At 39.3% G+C, this 12,500-nt stretch overlaps 2 protein-coding genes and 1 long non-coding RNA gene across 5 annotated transcripts in view; all 3 read left to right on the plus strand.

The window, feature by feature from the left end:
* The window catches only part of cmtm7 (CKLF-like MARVEL transmembrane domain containing 7), a 15,296-nt gene extending 13,016 nt beyond the window's left edge, over window positions 1-2,280 (plus strand). The window contains exons 5-6 of the mRNA XM_047808750.1: window positions 1,303-1,384; window positions 1,637-2,280. Coding sequence (XP_047664706.1) covers window positions 1,303-1,384; window positions 1,637-1,650 — 96 coding nt within the window. The 3' untranslated portion in view covers window positions 1,651-2,280. The remainder of the gene's footprint in view (window positions 1-1,302; window positions 1,385-1,636) is intronic.
* Window positions 2,281-4,156: 1,876 nt separating this feature from the next.
* On the plus strand, window positions 4,157-9,306 carry LOC113647425. Of its 2 annotated transcripts, XR_003441676.2 has the most exons (3): window positions 4,157-6,115; window positions 6,291-6,550; window positions 8,246-9,306. It is a non-coding gene; the product is annotated as an uncharacterized LOC113647425 (long non-coding RNA). The 2 variants fall into 2 exon arrangements; XR_003441668.2 differs by having other exon boundaries at window positions 4,157-6,550.
* A 1,355-nt stretch (window positions 9,307-10,661) lies between these two features.
* Window positions 10,662-12,500, plus strand: part of cmtm6 (CKLF-like MARVEL transmembrane domain containing 6) — a 9,397-nt gene continuing 7,558 nt past the window's right edge. Inside the window, exons 1-2 of one of the 2 annotated variants that reach the window (XM_027154062.2) lie at window positions 10,662-10,812; window positions 11,694-11,835. In XM_027154062.2, coding sequence (XP_027009863.1) covers window positions 11,707-11,835 — 129 coding nt within the window. In that variant the 5' untranslated portion in view covers window positions 10,662-10,812; window positions 11,694-11,706. Of the gene's footprint in view, window positions 10,813-10,955; window positions 11,078-11,693; window positions 11,836-12,500 lie in introns of those variants that run through there. The other variant, XM_027154005.2, reaches the window with a different exon arrangement.

Below are 12,500 nucleotides of genomic sequence, written 5' to 3' on the forward strand. Positions count from 1 at the left end.
GTGCACATACTTCAAATGAAAACAAGTGCTAAATGAAAGCACAAAATAAATAAGTAAAATACTTTCAGTATAAGGAACATATACGTCAACTAAAAGAGAATTTTTAAAGTATAAAAGTTTCTTTACAGTAGTGCCATGCCATATATACAGTAAAAAGTGCAAATGTAGTTATTTTCTTAAAGGACACAAAATATGCAAAGCACAGGAAAAACTGTCTGGTGTTAGCATGTTAGCGCTAGCGTTAGCCTGTTAGCTCTTCCAAATATAAGGAGTACCTTTTGAAAATGACTGTTAGATTGAGGTTTGGATCAGTTCCTGTATTTTCTCTCATGCGTTCTTCGTACTGGATCTTGCGGTCGGCTGCATTGCCGTTGGTATTCAACGACATGTTTAGTTTTGAGGTGGTAGAACAGATTAGTCGTGTTACCGCTCTTAGCTGGAACTTTTGCCCCACACACTCTACAGAGTATATTTTTCTGCTGCTCGTCGGACGGCTTAAATCCAAACCAATAATAGATGTTGCACCGGTCTTTTTAACGAGCTCCTCTGTTTCGCTGACGCTTTCAGCCATGTTTATTCAAGATGACGAATATGATGATTCGTTGCTCGTGGCTCTAAATTTCGCGGGTAGATTGCGTCATCAACATGCATTATCGCGATAGTGCAATAGAATTAAAATCTCTATCGTAGGCCAATGTTGTATCGTTTATATCGTATATCGTTTATATCGCCCATTACTAATTTAAGGTTATAAATAGTAATAGTATCATTATGAGTTAATGTTTTAAACTCTCTGAATTTTGTTAGATTTTTAATTAGGATGAAGAACATCAAGGTTTTTACACCGTAGTTCAGATTGACTTACACAAATATCTACAGATCACTTTTCAGAACTGATTTTTGAAGGTTTTATCATTGGTAGCTGTTTTTATAGTACATTAGTAGATGTTGTTATAGTACATTGGTAGCTGTTGTTATAGTACATTGGTAGCTGTTGTTATAGTACATTAGTAGCTGTTGTTATAGTACATTGGTAGCTGTTTTTATAGTACATTAGTAGATGTTGTTATAGTACATTAGTAGATGTTGTTATAGTACATTGGTAGCTGTTTTTATAGTACATTAGTAGCTGTTGAGCTTCACCTCACAGCCATGGGTGAGTATTTAAAGGATTTTTAGTCTGATTTCACTTAAGTGAAGGTTAAATGAAGGTTAAATGAAGGTGATTATAACCTTTTCCTTGACCACATGCTCGTTCAAACTCTTTTGCTAATCTCTTTTTTTTATTTTTATTTCTTTCAGGTTTTTGGATTTATTGCAACTTTTCTTTTTGTGATCAGTTTATTGACATCGAACAAAGTCAATTGTGGCTCTCAGCAAACCAGTGAGTCTCCATCGTCTGTTTTTCCTTCATGTTTACAGACTGTAGCCATGCAGGGATTTATACAGTGAACAGTGAACTGACTGATGGAGCGAAAACCTTTTCCTTAACATAGTTTAGTGACAATGCAGCTTATAATCTGAAAATATCTGACACAGTGAGGTTTTATTCCACAGTCAGGTTTTATTTGTGAATTTTTGTGAAATACAATTTTCATATTTTTTTTAATGTGCTCTCTGTTATTCTGATGTGCAGGTATTGGTGTGTAACGGGATCCAGTCCAAAGTCACAAGTGATCTGTTCTCGTATAGAGTTTGTTCAGTGTGCCGAGAGCTCGTCCTCGTCCTGAACACTGCAGCTCATACAGTTTGGACTCATTTCCATTCATTCTACATTTCACACCAGCAGTCGTCTGTGTCTCTTTGGAGTTTGTCTGTTGTGTATGTGTAGCGAACGCCGCTGTTGTGGCCTGTGGGCGTGGCCTATGGTGCAAGTCAGCATTTCTTAAACATCATAGCTTGTTTGTGTGTGTGTGTGTGTGTGTGTGTGTGTGCGTGTGCCCAGAAGAGGAATTGCTCAATCGTTGCTTGTTAGTGAGGTGGAAGGAAAAGCTGCTGAGGATTTTTGAACAGTGTTATTTCGGAGTTCAGGATCGACTCAGAGTGAAAGATGATTCAGCATTTTGTTGCATTCCTGAAGTTTATAATTAGAATTTAAAGTCAGTATTTTATAAACCGTGTTTCTTATTTTAAGTCTTATACACTGCAGCATTGAGGTGGGATTTAACAAAGAATGAACCTTTTTTTTATACCATTAAAAGTGTTTATTTTTTTTATTGAGCTGATGAGAAATCTCGAGTTACAGTATAAAAGTTACAATAAATGTGAATCTGTCCAAAATGTGTTTATGATGTTTTTAAACCGTTCTATAAATCATGTGCCCTGCATTCACTTACTGAAACATGGTATTAGTTTATATGAAGCAAAACCGCCTACAATCTGCTTATAGAAAAACCCACTGCAGTGATGAATCTCATACTTATACTATTGCACAACAATCTAGTGTTTAATGCCTCGTTTGAACACTGCTTTAGACTCTGTTTAAAGGTTAGATTCAAACATAAAAGATGTATCTACCTGAGCATGTTTTAGTCTGTCGTGTAGTCACAGGATAGGACTCAACAACAGCCGGAAAAATTCCACAGGAAGAGCAAAGCAGAAGAAAGGAAACTGCAGCTGGTGTTTAAGGTGTACAGTGCTAGAAAATGCTAAAGAATCCTCACTAGTGTTCAGTCTTCAGACCTGTTAGTGTTTCTCTGCTGGAAAGGTTCCTCACAGGACTCTCCTCTGCCCAGGTCCATGAATAAGACCAATGTCTCCTTCTGAATCTCACTTGTACAGAAGGGTGACAGATGTGACAGTTGTGAGGTGTTTGGGGCTGAACTCTTTAACCTCAAGTGGAAAAAACTAACCTTCTCATTGCTAAAGCAAGATTACTGACTCATCAACACTGCTTATAAGCTCCTATGTTTGGTTACATGAAGCCCCATGATCAACACTGCTTATAAGCTCCTATGTTTGGTTACATGAAGCCCCATGATCAACACTGCTTATAAGCTCCTATGTTTGGTTACATGAAGCCCCATGATTCCTATGTACAAAATATAGGCATGATGCTTTGCCTAGAGAGAGAGATCCAGATTCGTTTCATGTGAATCGATCAAATCGACTCATGTACATGAATTAAACCTGCACAACTTTAAACTATAATCAGTTTATCATGTCATTCCAAGGGCGTCGATTTGTGTAGGGACGGTGGGGACATGTCCCTACCAATATATCCAGGGAACACTCAATTGTCCCTAGCAATAATTCGACCAAGCCTATATATATACATTTATACATAACCACTGATATCAATCTGTGTCTTGTGCTTTTTTACTTATTTCATTTAACATTTATCCAGGAATCATTAAATAAGATTAAAATATTTTACAACAGCGTTCTGTAAAAAATAACGCAACTTGTGGAACACGAAAGGTTAACAGATTTACCCCCTGCTATGAATCCCGCCTCTGTAACTCACCTCTCTAAAATGATTGGCCTTTGCCTTTTTTGAGTCCCGCCTCTCTAACCCACGTCGCTGTTTGATTGGCTTTGTCTTTCTCGCTAATGTGTTGAGTTCGGCTGCAGCTATATTCCGTTGTATGCAACATGATTATGCAGGTTACCGGTATGTGAGGAAGAAAGTATTCTTATAACAACAGTTTTATGCACAAAATACGGGGAATGTTGTCCCCACCAATGTCAAGTAAATTATGTCCCCACCAAGGTCAAGTAAATTATGTCCCCACCAATGTCAAAGTCAAACTTTCGCCATTGGTGTAAAGATCCCGACGCACGCGGCTCTGTAGGGTGTAAAGCAATAACCCGCGGTAGTGTGGTGTTGTCTGACTGTCACAGTGGGTTAAACTTACGGTTTAAGTCCATGTGCTGTGGTGAAGTAACCGGTTTGGCTTTAACGCAAAGAAACCCGACGTACTGTGGTTTTGTCCGACGAACTGTGACTGTGTTGCATTTTAAAGTGTTTGTGAGAGTTGTGAGTGTTAAGTGTTACTGTAAAGTGAAAGTGACGTGACATACGGCCATACTCTGAGTTTGTTCTCTGCATTTGACCCATCCAAAGTGCACACACACACACACACACACACACACAGCAGTGAACACACACACCCGGAGCAGTGGGCAGCCATTTATGCTGCTGGGTGGGTGTTCGGGGCCTTGCTCAAGGGCACCTCAGTCGTGGCCGGCCCGAGACTCGAACCCACAACCTTTGGGTTACGAATCAGACTCTCTAACCATTAGGCCACCTCGAGGCCAGACAGAGTGTGTCTGTGTCCGAAGCAGTGAGACTTTTGAGTTTAAAAGCCCGACGTTTTGTTCATTTTTGTCCGAAGTACTGGAGCTGTGAATAGATAGACTAACGCTTAACTACATAGCTTGTAGTCACAGAAACTGTGTAAAGTTTAAAGACTTAGATTTAAGGAAAGCTGTGAGTTTGTAAAAATGGAACAGCTGATTGTTAAGTACATCGCTAAACACGGTTCTCAGGGAATGTTTGATGGAATAGAGAACATGGTTGATATACCGTATGAGTATGAGGGCTATTTCTAAGTTTGAAAATGACCCTAAAATGCCCAAGAACAAAAAAAGGACAGATTGCCAATGCACTGCAAGCAGTTCTTGCATCGTACAAAGTCACTAGAAAGGCTTTAAATGCATTGAAGGCTGAAAATGAGCAACTGCAATCTCGACTAGATGATGGGATAATATCTAAAAGAGATTACCAGATGAGTGAAAGAAGAACAGATTAGGATGCAGAGTGAGATTGCACGCCGTAAAACTAACATAACAAAACTAAGCATGTTTAGTTCATCTGTGGAAACATTGTTCAAAGATTTACAGGAAGCAAAGTCTGTTTGTCAATTCCTGATAAAAAATGGCACAACTGAAACTAGCAGCAGTAAGACATCTGTATGTGGCATGTGGAGTAATCAGGTTCCTGAGTTGTTAAACAGTGATGAGAACTCAGACAGAGATTCTCAGTCAGTCAGCAGTAAATACTCTGACTGTACAGTTAAGTTCCCCATGGCTCCAGTTCACTTGACTACAACTATGTGTGCTAGTGAAGAAACGGAGGAACCAGTGACCTCTACTGTGGTAAGAGGGTTTAAACCCAGTGAGCTACAAGCTGTGATTAAAAGTATTGGTAAATTTGATCCCGCCAAACAAGATCCATTAGACTTTCTGAAGGTTTTCGAGCTATATGCTGACATTTACAAATCCACAGCTGGTGATGTGTGTGTGTTGTTAACTGTGTGTTTGCCTGACACTTTGTCTGGAGCGTTAAATGAGAAAGTCAAAACTAGAACTGACGATAAGTTAGAGAGGAAACAAGCACTGCTTGAAGTCCTAGGTGTAATGCCAGGTGACTGGGATAAGATATCTGATGTACACATGAGGACAGGGAGCACCCCAGGGCATTCTCACAGCGATTATTGGAGACATTTAAAACTTTCAGTGGCAATCCTGACATCACTCCGAATGATGTCAGTTTTAAATCTGCTTTGATTAACAAATGTGACTCACTCACCCGTTCTGCTGTGTCGATGTTTGTAACCCATCTGTCTGATTATAACAACATCATTGCTAAAATGACAGTTTTTCAACAACAATGCTAAGACAAAGAGTCCCATCCTGTGTCAGCAGTAGGTGTTAAAAATCTCAATAAGAATAGCACCAGCCAGATTTCTTGTGAAAAATGAGAACTACACTACTGCAGATAGAAAGGAAAGACTACCCCCTCGTAACCCTGATAACCTCCTGGTGTGTTATTCATGTGGCAATGAGGGACATATTTCAAGGGAATGCAAATTTTCCCTTAAGAGATCAGGCCCCAAAACAGATTTACACCAGTTACAGGCTACAGTAAACAGACTGAGGACGAAGCTCAAACATCTGTGTAACTCCTGGCCTGGTGTTGTTCACCAAACTACTCAACAAATTTGGCAAAGTCAGAAAAACAGAATACATTCTGGTCAGAATGTGCACCATCACAAATTTGACAGTAGTGATGACGTCGTGGTAAAGAATGACCAAAATGAGGGCCCATGTTCTGCTCACCGGGAGAGACCATGCAGAAATTCACATCACAGAACTAAAAACCGTCAACCTGGTAAGAGATCATTCCACATAGGTCAATTAATATCATAAAAAACTGATGGCAGTCATCAGGGCCGTGTAAATAGGCAAGCTTATGTTGTATGTGTTTGTAATGTTTTTTGTGTGTGCTGTGTTTTAAAAAAAAGGGGGGGGGTATAAATTTCAAAATGTTTTCAACTGTTTTTCAGGTCAAAAAGAAATAGATGTGGGGATGGACTAGGAAGGCAGTTCTCGTGACAGCATTAAAGGTACAGCAGTGCCCAACGCTGTCCTAAAGTGCTTATCTACAATGGATCCAGGTTCCGGTCTTGGTGAACCTTACAGCCTGATCTCCAGACCCAGATGAACAGTGTAACAGGAATGTATAAGGTCTTCTTGACAACAGCGTTCCTGAGGTATCGCAGTGATGTCGGAACCAGTTCATCACCTCCTCAGAGAACATCTTCAAGTAAGTAATCTCAAGGATTGGAAAGGACTTGAAAAATTGTTTGAAAGGATTCTAAGCATAGACAATTTGGGAATATTACAGAAGAATGGATTAAAGAATGGATTTAAGGACTTTTAGGTTTATCACACAGTTACCATCAGGAGAATGGCGAGGACTGGACTTAGAACACTGGGACAAAACTACATTGGTTTTATTTGCAAGTTTGAAAAACAACCATTATGTGGGGCACTACACACTAATCATGAGGCTTGTGAAACCGATCTCACACATGTCCACAATAAGGTTACAAGAGTAATAGTTTCACACAGGAAACATGTGTCACCACAACTCATGATCACTTTTCTATCTTTGTTAATGATAACCACATGATAACACTTTGTCCGATTAAGGTTACTTTACTTTGTATGATTCCAGAGACAGCTTGGTCCATAGGAAAATATTACTGTCCATATGTTAATTCCACTCTACAGACAATGTCCTTGAATCCAGCAGACAATTAGTCTTTGAGGAAGATGTACCAGAATTTGATTTTGAGTTACCAAAATATATAATAATGTGTTATTATATAATATGTTAATGTCATTATGTCATAATGCAAAGAAAGGATGACCATATTGTCAAAGCTCAACAAAGTCTTGTGGGAAAAGATGATGTTTTGATGAAACAAATGCATGATGGTGATTGGTTATTGCCTATTATGATCTGATTTGGGATGTAACTTTCAAAACTGCTGTTGGTGTATGCATCTTTCTCATTCTTTGTCAATGCATTATGTTATGCTGTATGTGTACCATATTGAAACGGCAGATTGCAGATGATTCAATGATCAATGTGGGACGTTCCCGTTGGCTGTGATGGTTTCTGTGTGTCTCTGCTCCAAACCCAAGTAATATTTTACATAGAACCAAATTTTAAGTAGAAAACCTGTGATAAGTTTGCCTTATGGAATGGAGCTAAAACCAGTGTGCGTGAGGTGAAGTTCCGATGACGGGTAACATTCTCTGAGGGCCGAAGGGGAACGACCTAAGGCAGGGCTTCGCCGACACTGGGCACCGGCCCAAAAATGGGATGTGTGATCTGTATTAAGGAAGTGATGTGATGCTTCAGGGCCAAAAGCATCAAAGGGGGGACTGTAAGAAATTACAGAAATTGCACCCAAATTCCACTCCAAGGTACACATCTAAAAAGAGCTCATTCCTAAAAAGGTTTAAGTACCATAAGGTAATACGGTTAGGACCCTAAGCGTATAAACCTGATTCAATTATAAATATGGGAGCGGCAGCAGGACATCAGGGAACATCACGAATAAAGGGTTTACGTGACCACGATTACCATTTAAAGTGACCATTTGACTGATAACAATTGTAACAATAACAAGACAAGGTCTGCGTGACCGAGATGAACATTTAAAGACATCTGGCTAAATAACAAGGTGTGACCCAGCCATTTGGGAGACACTCAGATCTTACGCTCAATACACCTTCAAAAGTAGAATCTCAGTTAAACTACAAAGAGGAAAACAGTATAAAATGCGTGAGTAGGATTTGCTCTGGGTTCGTGTTCTTATTGACTCCGACGAACCCAAAGTACGCCATGTATTTTGTCACTGCTTTGCTGGAATAAACTTCTTGTTATTTATTAAGATCTTCAACATCATCGTCTTATTTTTACACAACACATTTTTATTTCTTACAGCAGCCATTTATGCTGCGGCTCCTGGGGAGCAGTGGATTACGAGTCGGACTCTCTAACCATTAGGCCACGACTTGCCCCAGGGTTTTCGCATATCCCAAGTTATGGGGTCAGAGCGCAGGGTCAAGCCATAGGGATGGCGCCCCTGGAGCAGGTGAGGTTATGGATCTTGCCCAAGGAACCAACGTTGATGTCTCAGCAGCTTGTGGACTCGAACCCCGACCTTCTGATCAAGATCCCAGCGCATTAACTGCTGGATCATCACGTCCTCACAAATTTGTTTCTCTGGACATGTGACTGCTAAACTTTCTAACATCTGTATTAAATTTTAAATCACACATGACACTGACACATGATAAGCAAATGATTCACTTCTTTTGCACAACGCTTTCGTGTGTTGATCGTTTTCAGTGATATCTTGCAATGACCATCAATGAATAATTTAAGTAACATGATTGTGTAATGTTTCAGATCAGTGCTAGAGGTCGCTGTTGTACTAAGGAATTCTTCAACAATCCATACCTTCCAATGAATATGAACTTAAATATTGAATTAACTAAATTATTTACTAAATTGATATAAAAACCCAGTATTTTGGTACTATTAAATATTATGCTACTATTACTATTATTGCTAATAATAATAATATTATCTAGGTATATATGTATGTATTTAATTACGCCTTTTTAAGTGTTTACAATGAATAATTCCTGCATGTGTTTTTATTTCATTTATTATTGTTTTCTATTTCTTCACGATGTAATTTTACTTTCAGTTTTACTATCCATCTGACAGACTGAACCTGTTTAAACACTTCCTCTTGGGACACTTTGTCATGGTGTCTCACTTTCCGCTTTCTGAGAAAATGGTTTTAATTCAATGTGACATTCACCTTTTAAAGTATCAGCAGACTTCAAGGTCATTAGAACAGTAACGAGACCTCAGGCCTCTGATTCCTGTGTGGAAAATATTAACAAGAAGGAATTCAGATGTGGGATTAAATACAGAAATCAGAATGTTTACTCTGTTTTAAGATTGAAAACAAAATACAAACTTTTATGTGTTCTCTAGTTTTAAATTCTTTATATTTTTAAACATTGATTAGTTTGGATCCTTTGTTTGAACTTTTATTAACATACTAAAATCTGTATATTCTCTTTTACAGATTGGTGACAGAATGCATTGTAATTTCACTGATTTGAGGGACAAATGAACGTAACTAATCCCCAAGTTTTACATTAATCACATGTTATCATTTTAATATTCTAATTCAATTTTAAATGAGTTTTTAGGACTGTTTTAAATATTTGAATTAGGCGAACGGACCTTAAGGTTTCATCTATTTTAAAAGGATGAGTTTTACTTAATAAAGCCTCAGTTTTTATCGTTAAATTGAACAAGCTGCACTTTATGTTCACGGGCAAATGGGTGTAATTCATCCCCCTGGTTTAACATTTAATCACAATTTAAATTATTAGAATTTGTGTCTCATATTTATTACAAGATTTTAGTTTGCTTTTCTTTTTTATATTTTGAAGCCAAAATCACTTTAAGTGTTATTGTTGTAGACTTAAGTCATTATATAAAGGGAAAAAATGTTCAGCTTTTACAAAACTTGGCTAGTTAATAATAATAATAATAATAATAATAATAATAATAATAATAATAATAATAATAATAAATTAATTCTTATTATTATATTTAAAAATTCTACAACGTTTTTTGTCGTCTGCTGTTACATTTTAAGCTTGGGGACACATTGCATTTATTTTAAGGACATTTCTTTATTTTTTCATCTCCTCAGTTCAGATTTGAGGACAAATGAACATTGTTTAGTCAGAGAGCATAAAGTTTAAAAAAACTGCATGATGAAGTGAACATCTGAGACAAAGTTGAGGGTAAATAAAGCCGCACGAAAGTAAACAATATTTACCACACCTTTATTTACAGAATGTGTGTGTGTGTGTGTGTGTGTGTGTGTGTATATATGTGTATGTCTGTGAGTGAGCGTGTGTGTGTGTCTGTGTGAGAGAGAGAGAGAGAGAGAGAGAGAGAGAGAGTGTGTGTGTGTGTGTGAGAGAGAGAGAGAGAGAGAGAGAGAGTGTGTGAGAGAGAGAGAGAGAGAGAGAGAGAGAGTGTGTGTGTGTGTGTGTGTGTGTGTGTGAGAGAGAGAGAGAGAGAGAGAGAGAGAGAGAGTGTGTGTGTGTGTGTGTGTGTGTGAGAGAGAGAGAGAGAGAGAGAGAGAGAGAGTGTGTGTGAGAGAGAGAGAGAGAGAGAGAGAGAGTGTGTGTGTGTGTGTGAGAGAGAGAGAGAGAGAGAGAGAGAGAGAGAGAGAGAGAGAGAGAGAGAGAGAGAGAGAGAGAGAGTGTGTGTGTGTGTGTGTGTGTGTGTGTGTGTGTGTGTGTGTGTGTGTGTGTGTGAGAAGGAGATCCCCGTCTGGGAGGGAAAACTTCTCCATTCTTTACGGTAAACATTAGATACACGGAAGCAGTCTGGGAGGGAGTGAGTGAGTGAGTGAGTGAGTGAGAGAAAGAGAGAGAGAAGAAGAAAAAGAGAGACAAAAAGAAAAGGTAAATGTTTAATAATCTTTACACTCGTCACTTTCCGCAATTTATAATAATCTTATAGCCAAATGTTTCCTGCGCGTGCTTTGTTTTGTAGGCGCGTGCGCTTTACTTTCACTTCCGGTTTCTTTTGTGTTGTCTCGTGGCGTTTTGTTTGTCTGCTGTTGTTGAACCTCTTTATATTTACGGATTGTGTAACGTTCACTTTTTGTTTAGACACTTTAACTTCATTTCCTGCACGTCTGCTGTCTCCTGTTTGTCACTTAAAAAGGTGTTTTTTTGTCTCTTAACGTCGAGCTGTAAAAGTTTGCTGTTACAGACGACACTTAGTGACGTCACAATAAACTGTAAAGTTGTGAGTTTTGTATCGACTCCTTTAGGACCACCAGAAGTCGTGAACTTTTCAGTTTGTTTATTAAACGTCTTTACATCCGAGGCCGATCAGAGCGAGCCAATAGTAAAGCAGCTTCTGATCCTGTTGACCAATCACAGGTCAAGGTTGTTGTGACGCAATAGTGCTGTTTTTCACGTTTTCAGTTCTTTCTGTCACGTTTTTTCAGACAGCAGCCGGAATTTGTTCCCATAACAAATGGGATGTTCACAAGTGTGCAGTTAGCGAGTATAGTTAAGTTTCTGTGAGATTATGATTACAATTGTGAGAACACTGTTGCTAGGCAACTGAAATAGTATTGGTAACTTTAACACACTGACCTAATGTCACGATTATTGTGTCCATGGTTTCCACTATACTGTAAAGGTTTTATAACAAGCCGTAAGCTCAGACATGCTGACTGTAAACACATTTCTTATAAACCTGTTTGTTGCACATTCATCACTGGTGCAGTTTAGTTACAATGCTAAACTAAAAGCTAATTTTTCCTCGTTAGATTTCCAGGAGCGATGGCCACCCAGGAGGCGGTATATAACTCCACTACCACAGCAGAACCAGAGAGAACTTCGTGTCGATTGTTCACTGTACCGAACTCCAACCTGAACTTTAGCAGATTTTTTGTAAAATTGGCAGAAGTGGTGAGTTAATGCTTCATGACGTCATGCTTTTTAAAGTACGTTTGCATTTGTGACTATTCAGTGAACAGTGTGTGGTTTGGGCCACAGCCACACACAGAGCCACAGCCATACACAGAGCCACACGCCACAGCCACACCCACAGCCACACACAGAGCCACAGCCACACACAGAGCCACAGCTACAGCCACACCCACAGCCACACACAGAGCCACACCCACAGCCACACACAGAGCCACAGCCACACACAGTGCCACAGCCACACCCAGAGCCACACGCAGTGCCACACCTACAGTGGACAGGTGACGGTGTTTATTTGGCTTGTACAGTGAATAGGCCGTGTGGTTTGTCATGTATCCTGGTCACTTGTATTGTTCCTGTGGTTCGTGTCTATGTAGTGCTGATGTGGAGATGATGTGGTTTGGGACACGGCGTGTGCTCCTGGTCTTGTGACCGTGCTCATGTAGTCCAGCACACTAGTTAGCACACAGATACTGATATTGGAGCACAGCCTCCATCCTGCTGCTGATTATTTATCTGTAAAGAGATTTGGATGAAGTTGGAAACATTTCCTCGTTGGTCTTGGTTTGTAACGGAGCCTCATGGTGTGGCCTGTGGAACACAGAGAATCGAATAATAATCTGTAAACTCTTTCTTGATGTTGAGAT

This window comes from Tachysurus fulvidraco, chromosome 25 (genome assembly GCF_022655615.1).
Source record: "Tachysurus fulvidraco isolate hzauxx_2018 chromosome 25, HZAU_PFXX_2.0, whole genome shotgun sequence".
Classification (NCBI taxonomy): domain Eukaryota; kingdom Metazoa; phylum Chordata; class Actinopteri; order Siluriformes; family Bagridae; genus Tachysurus; species Tachysurus fulvidraco.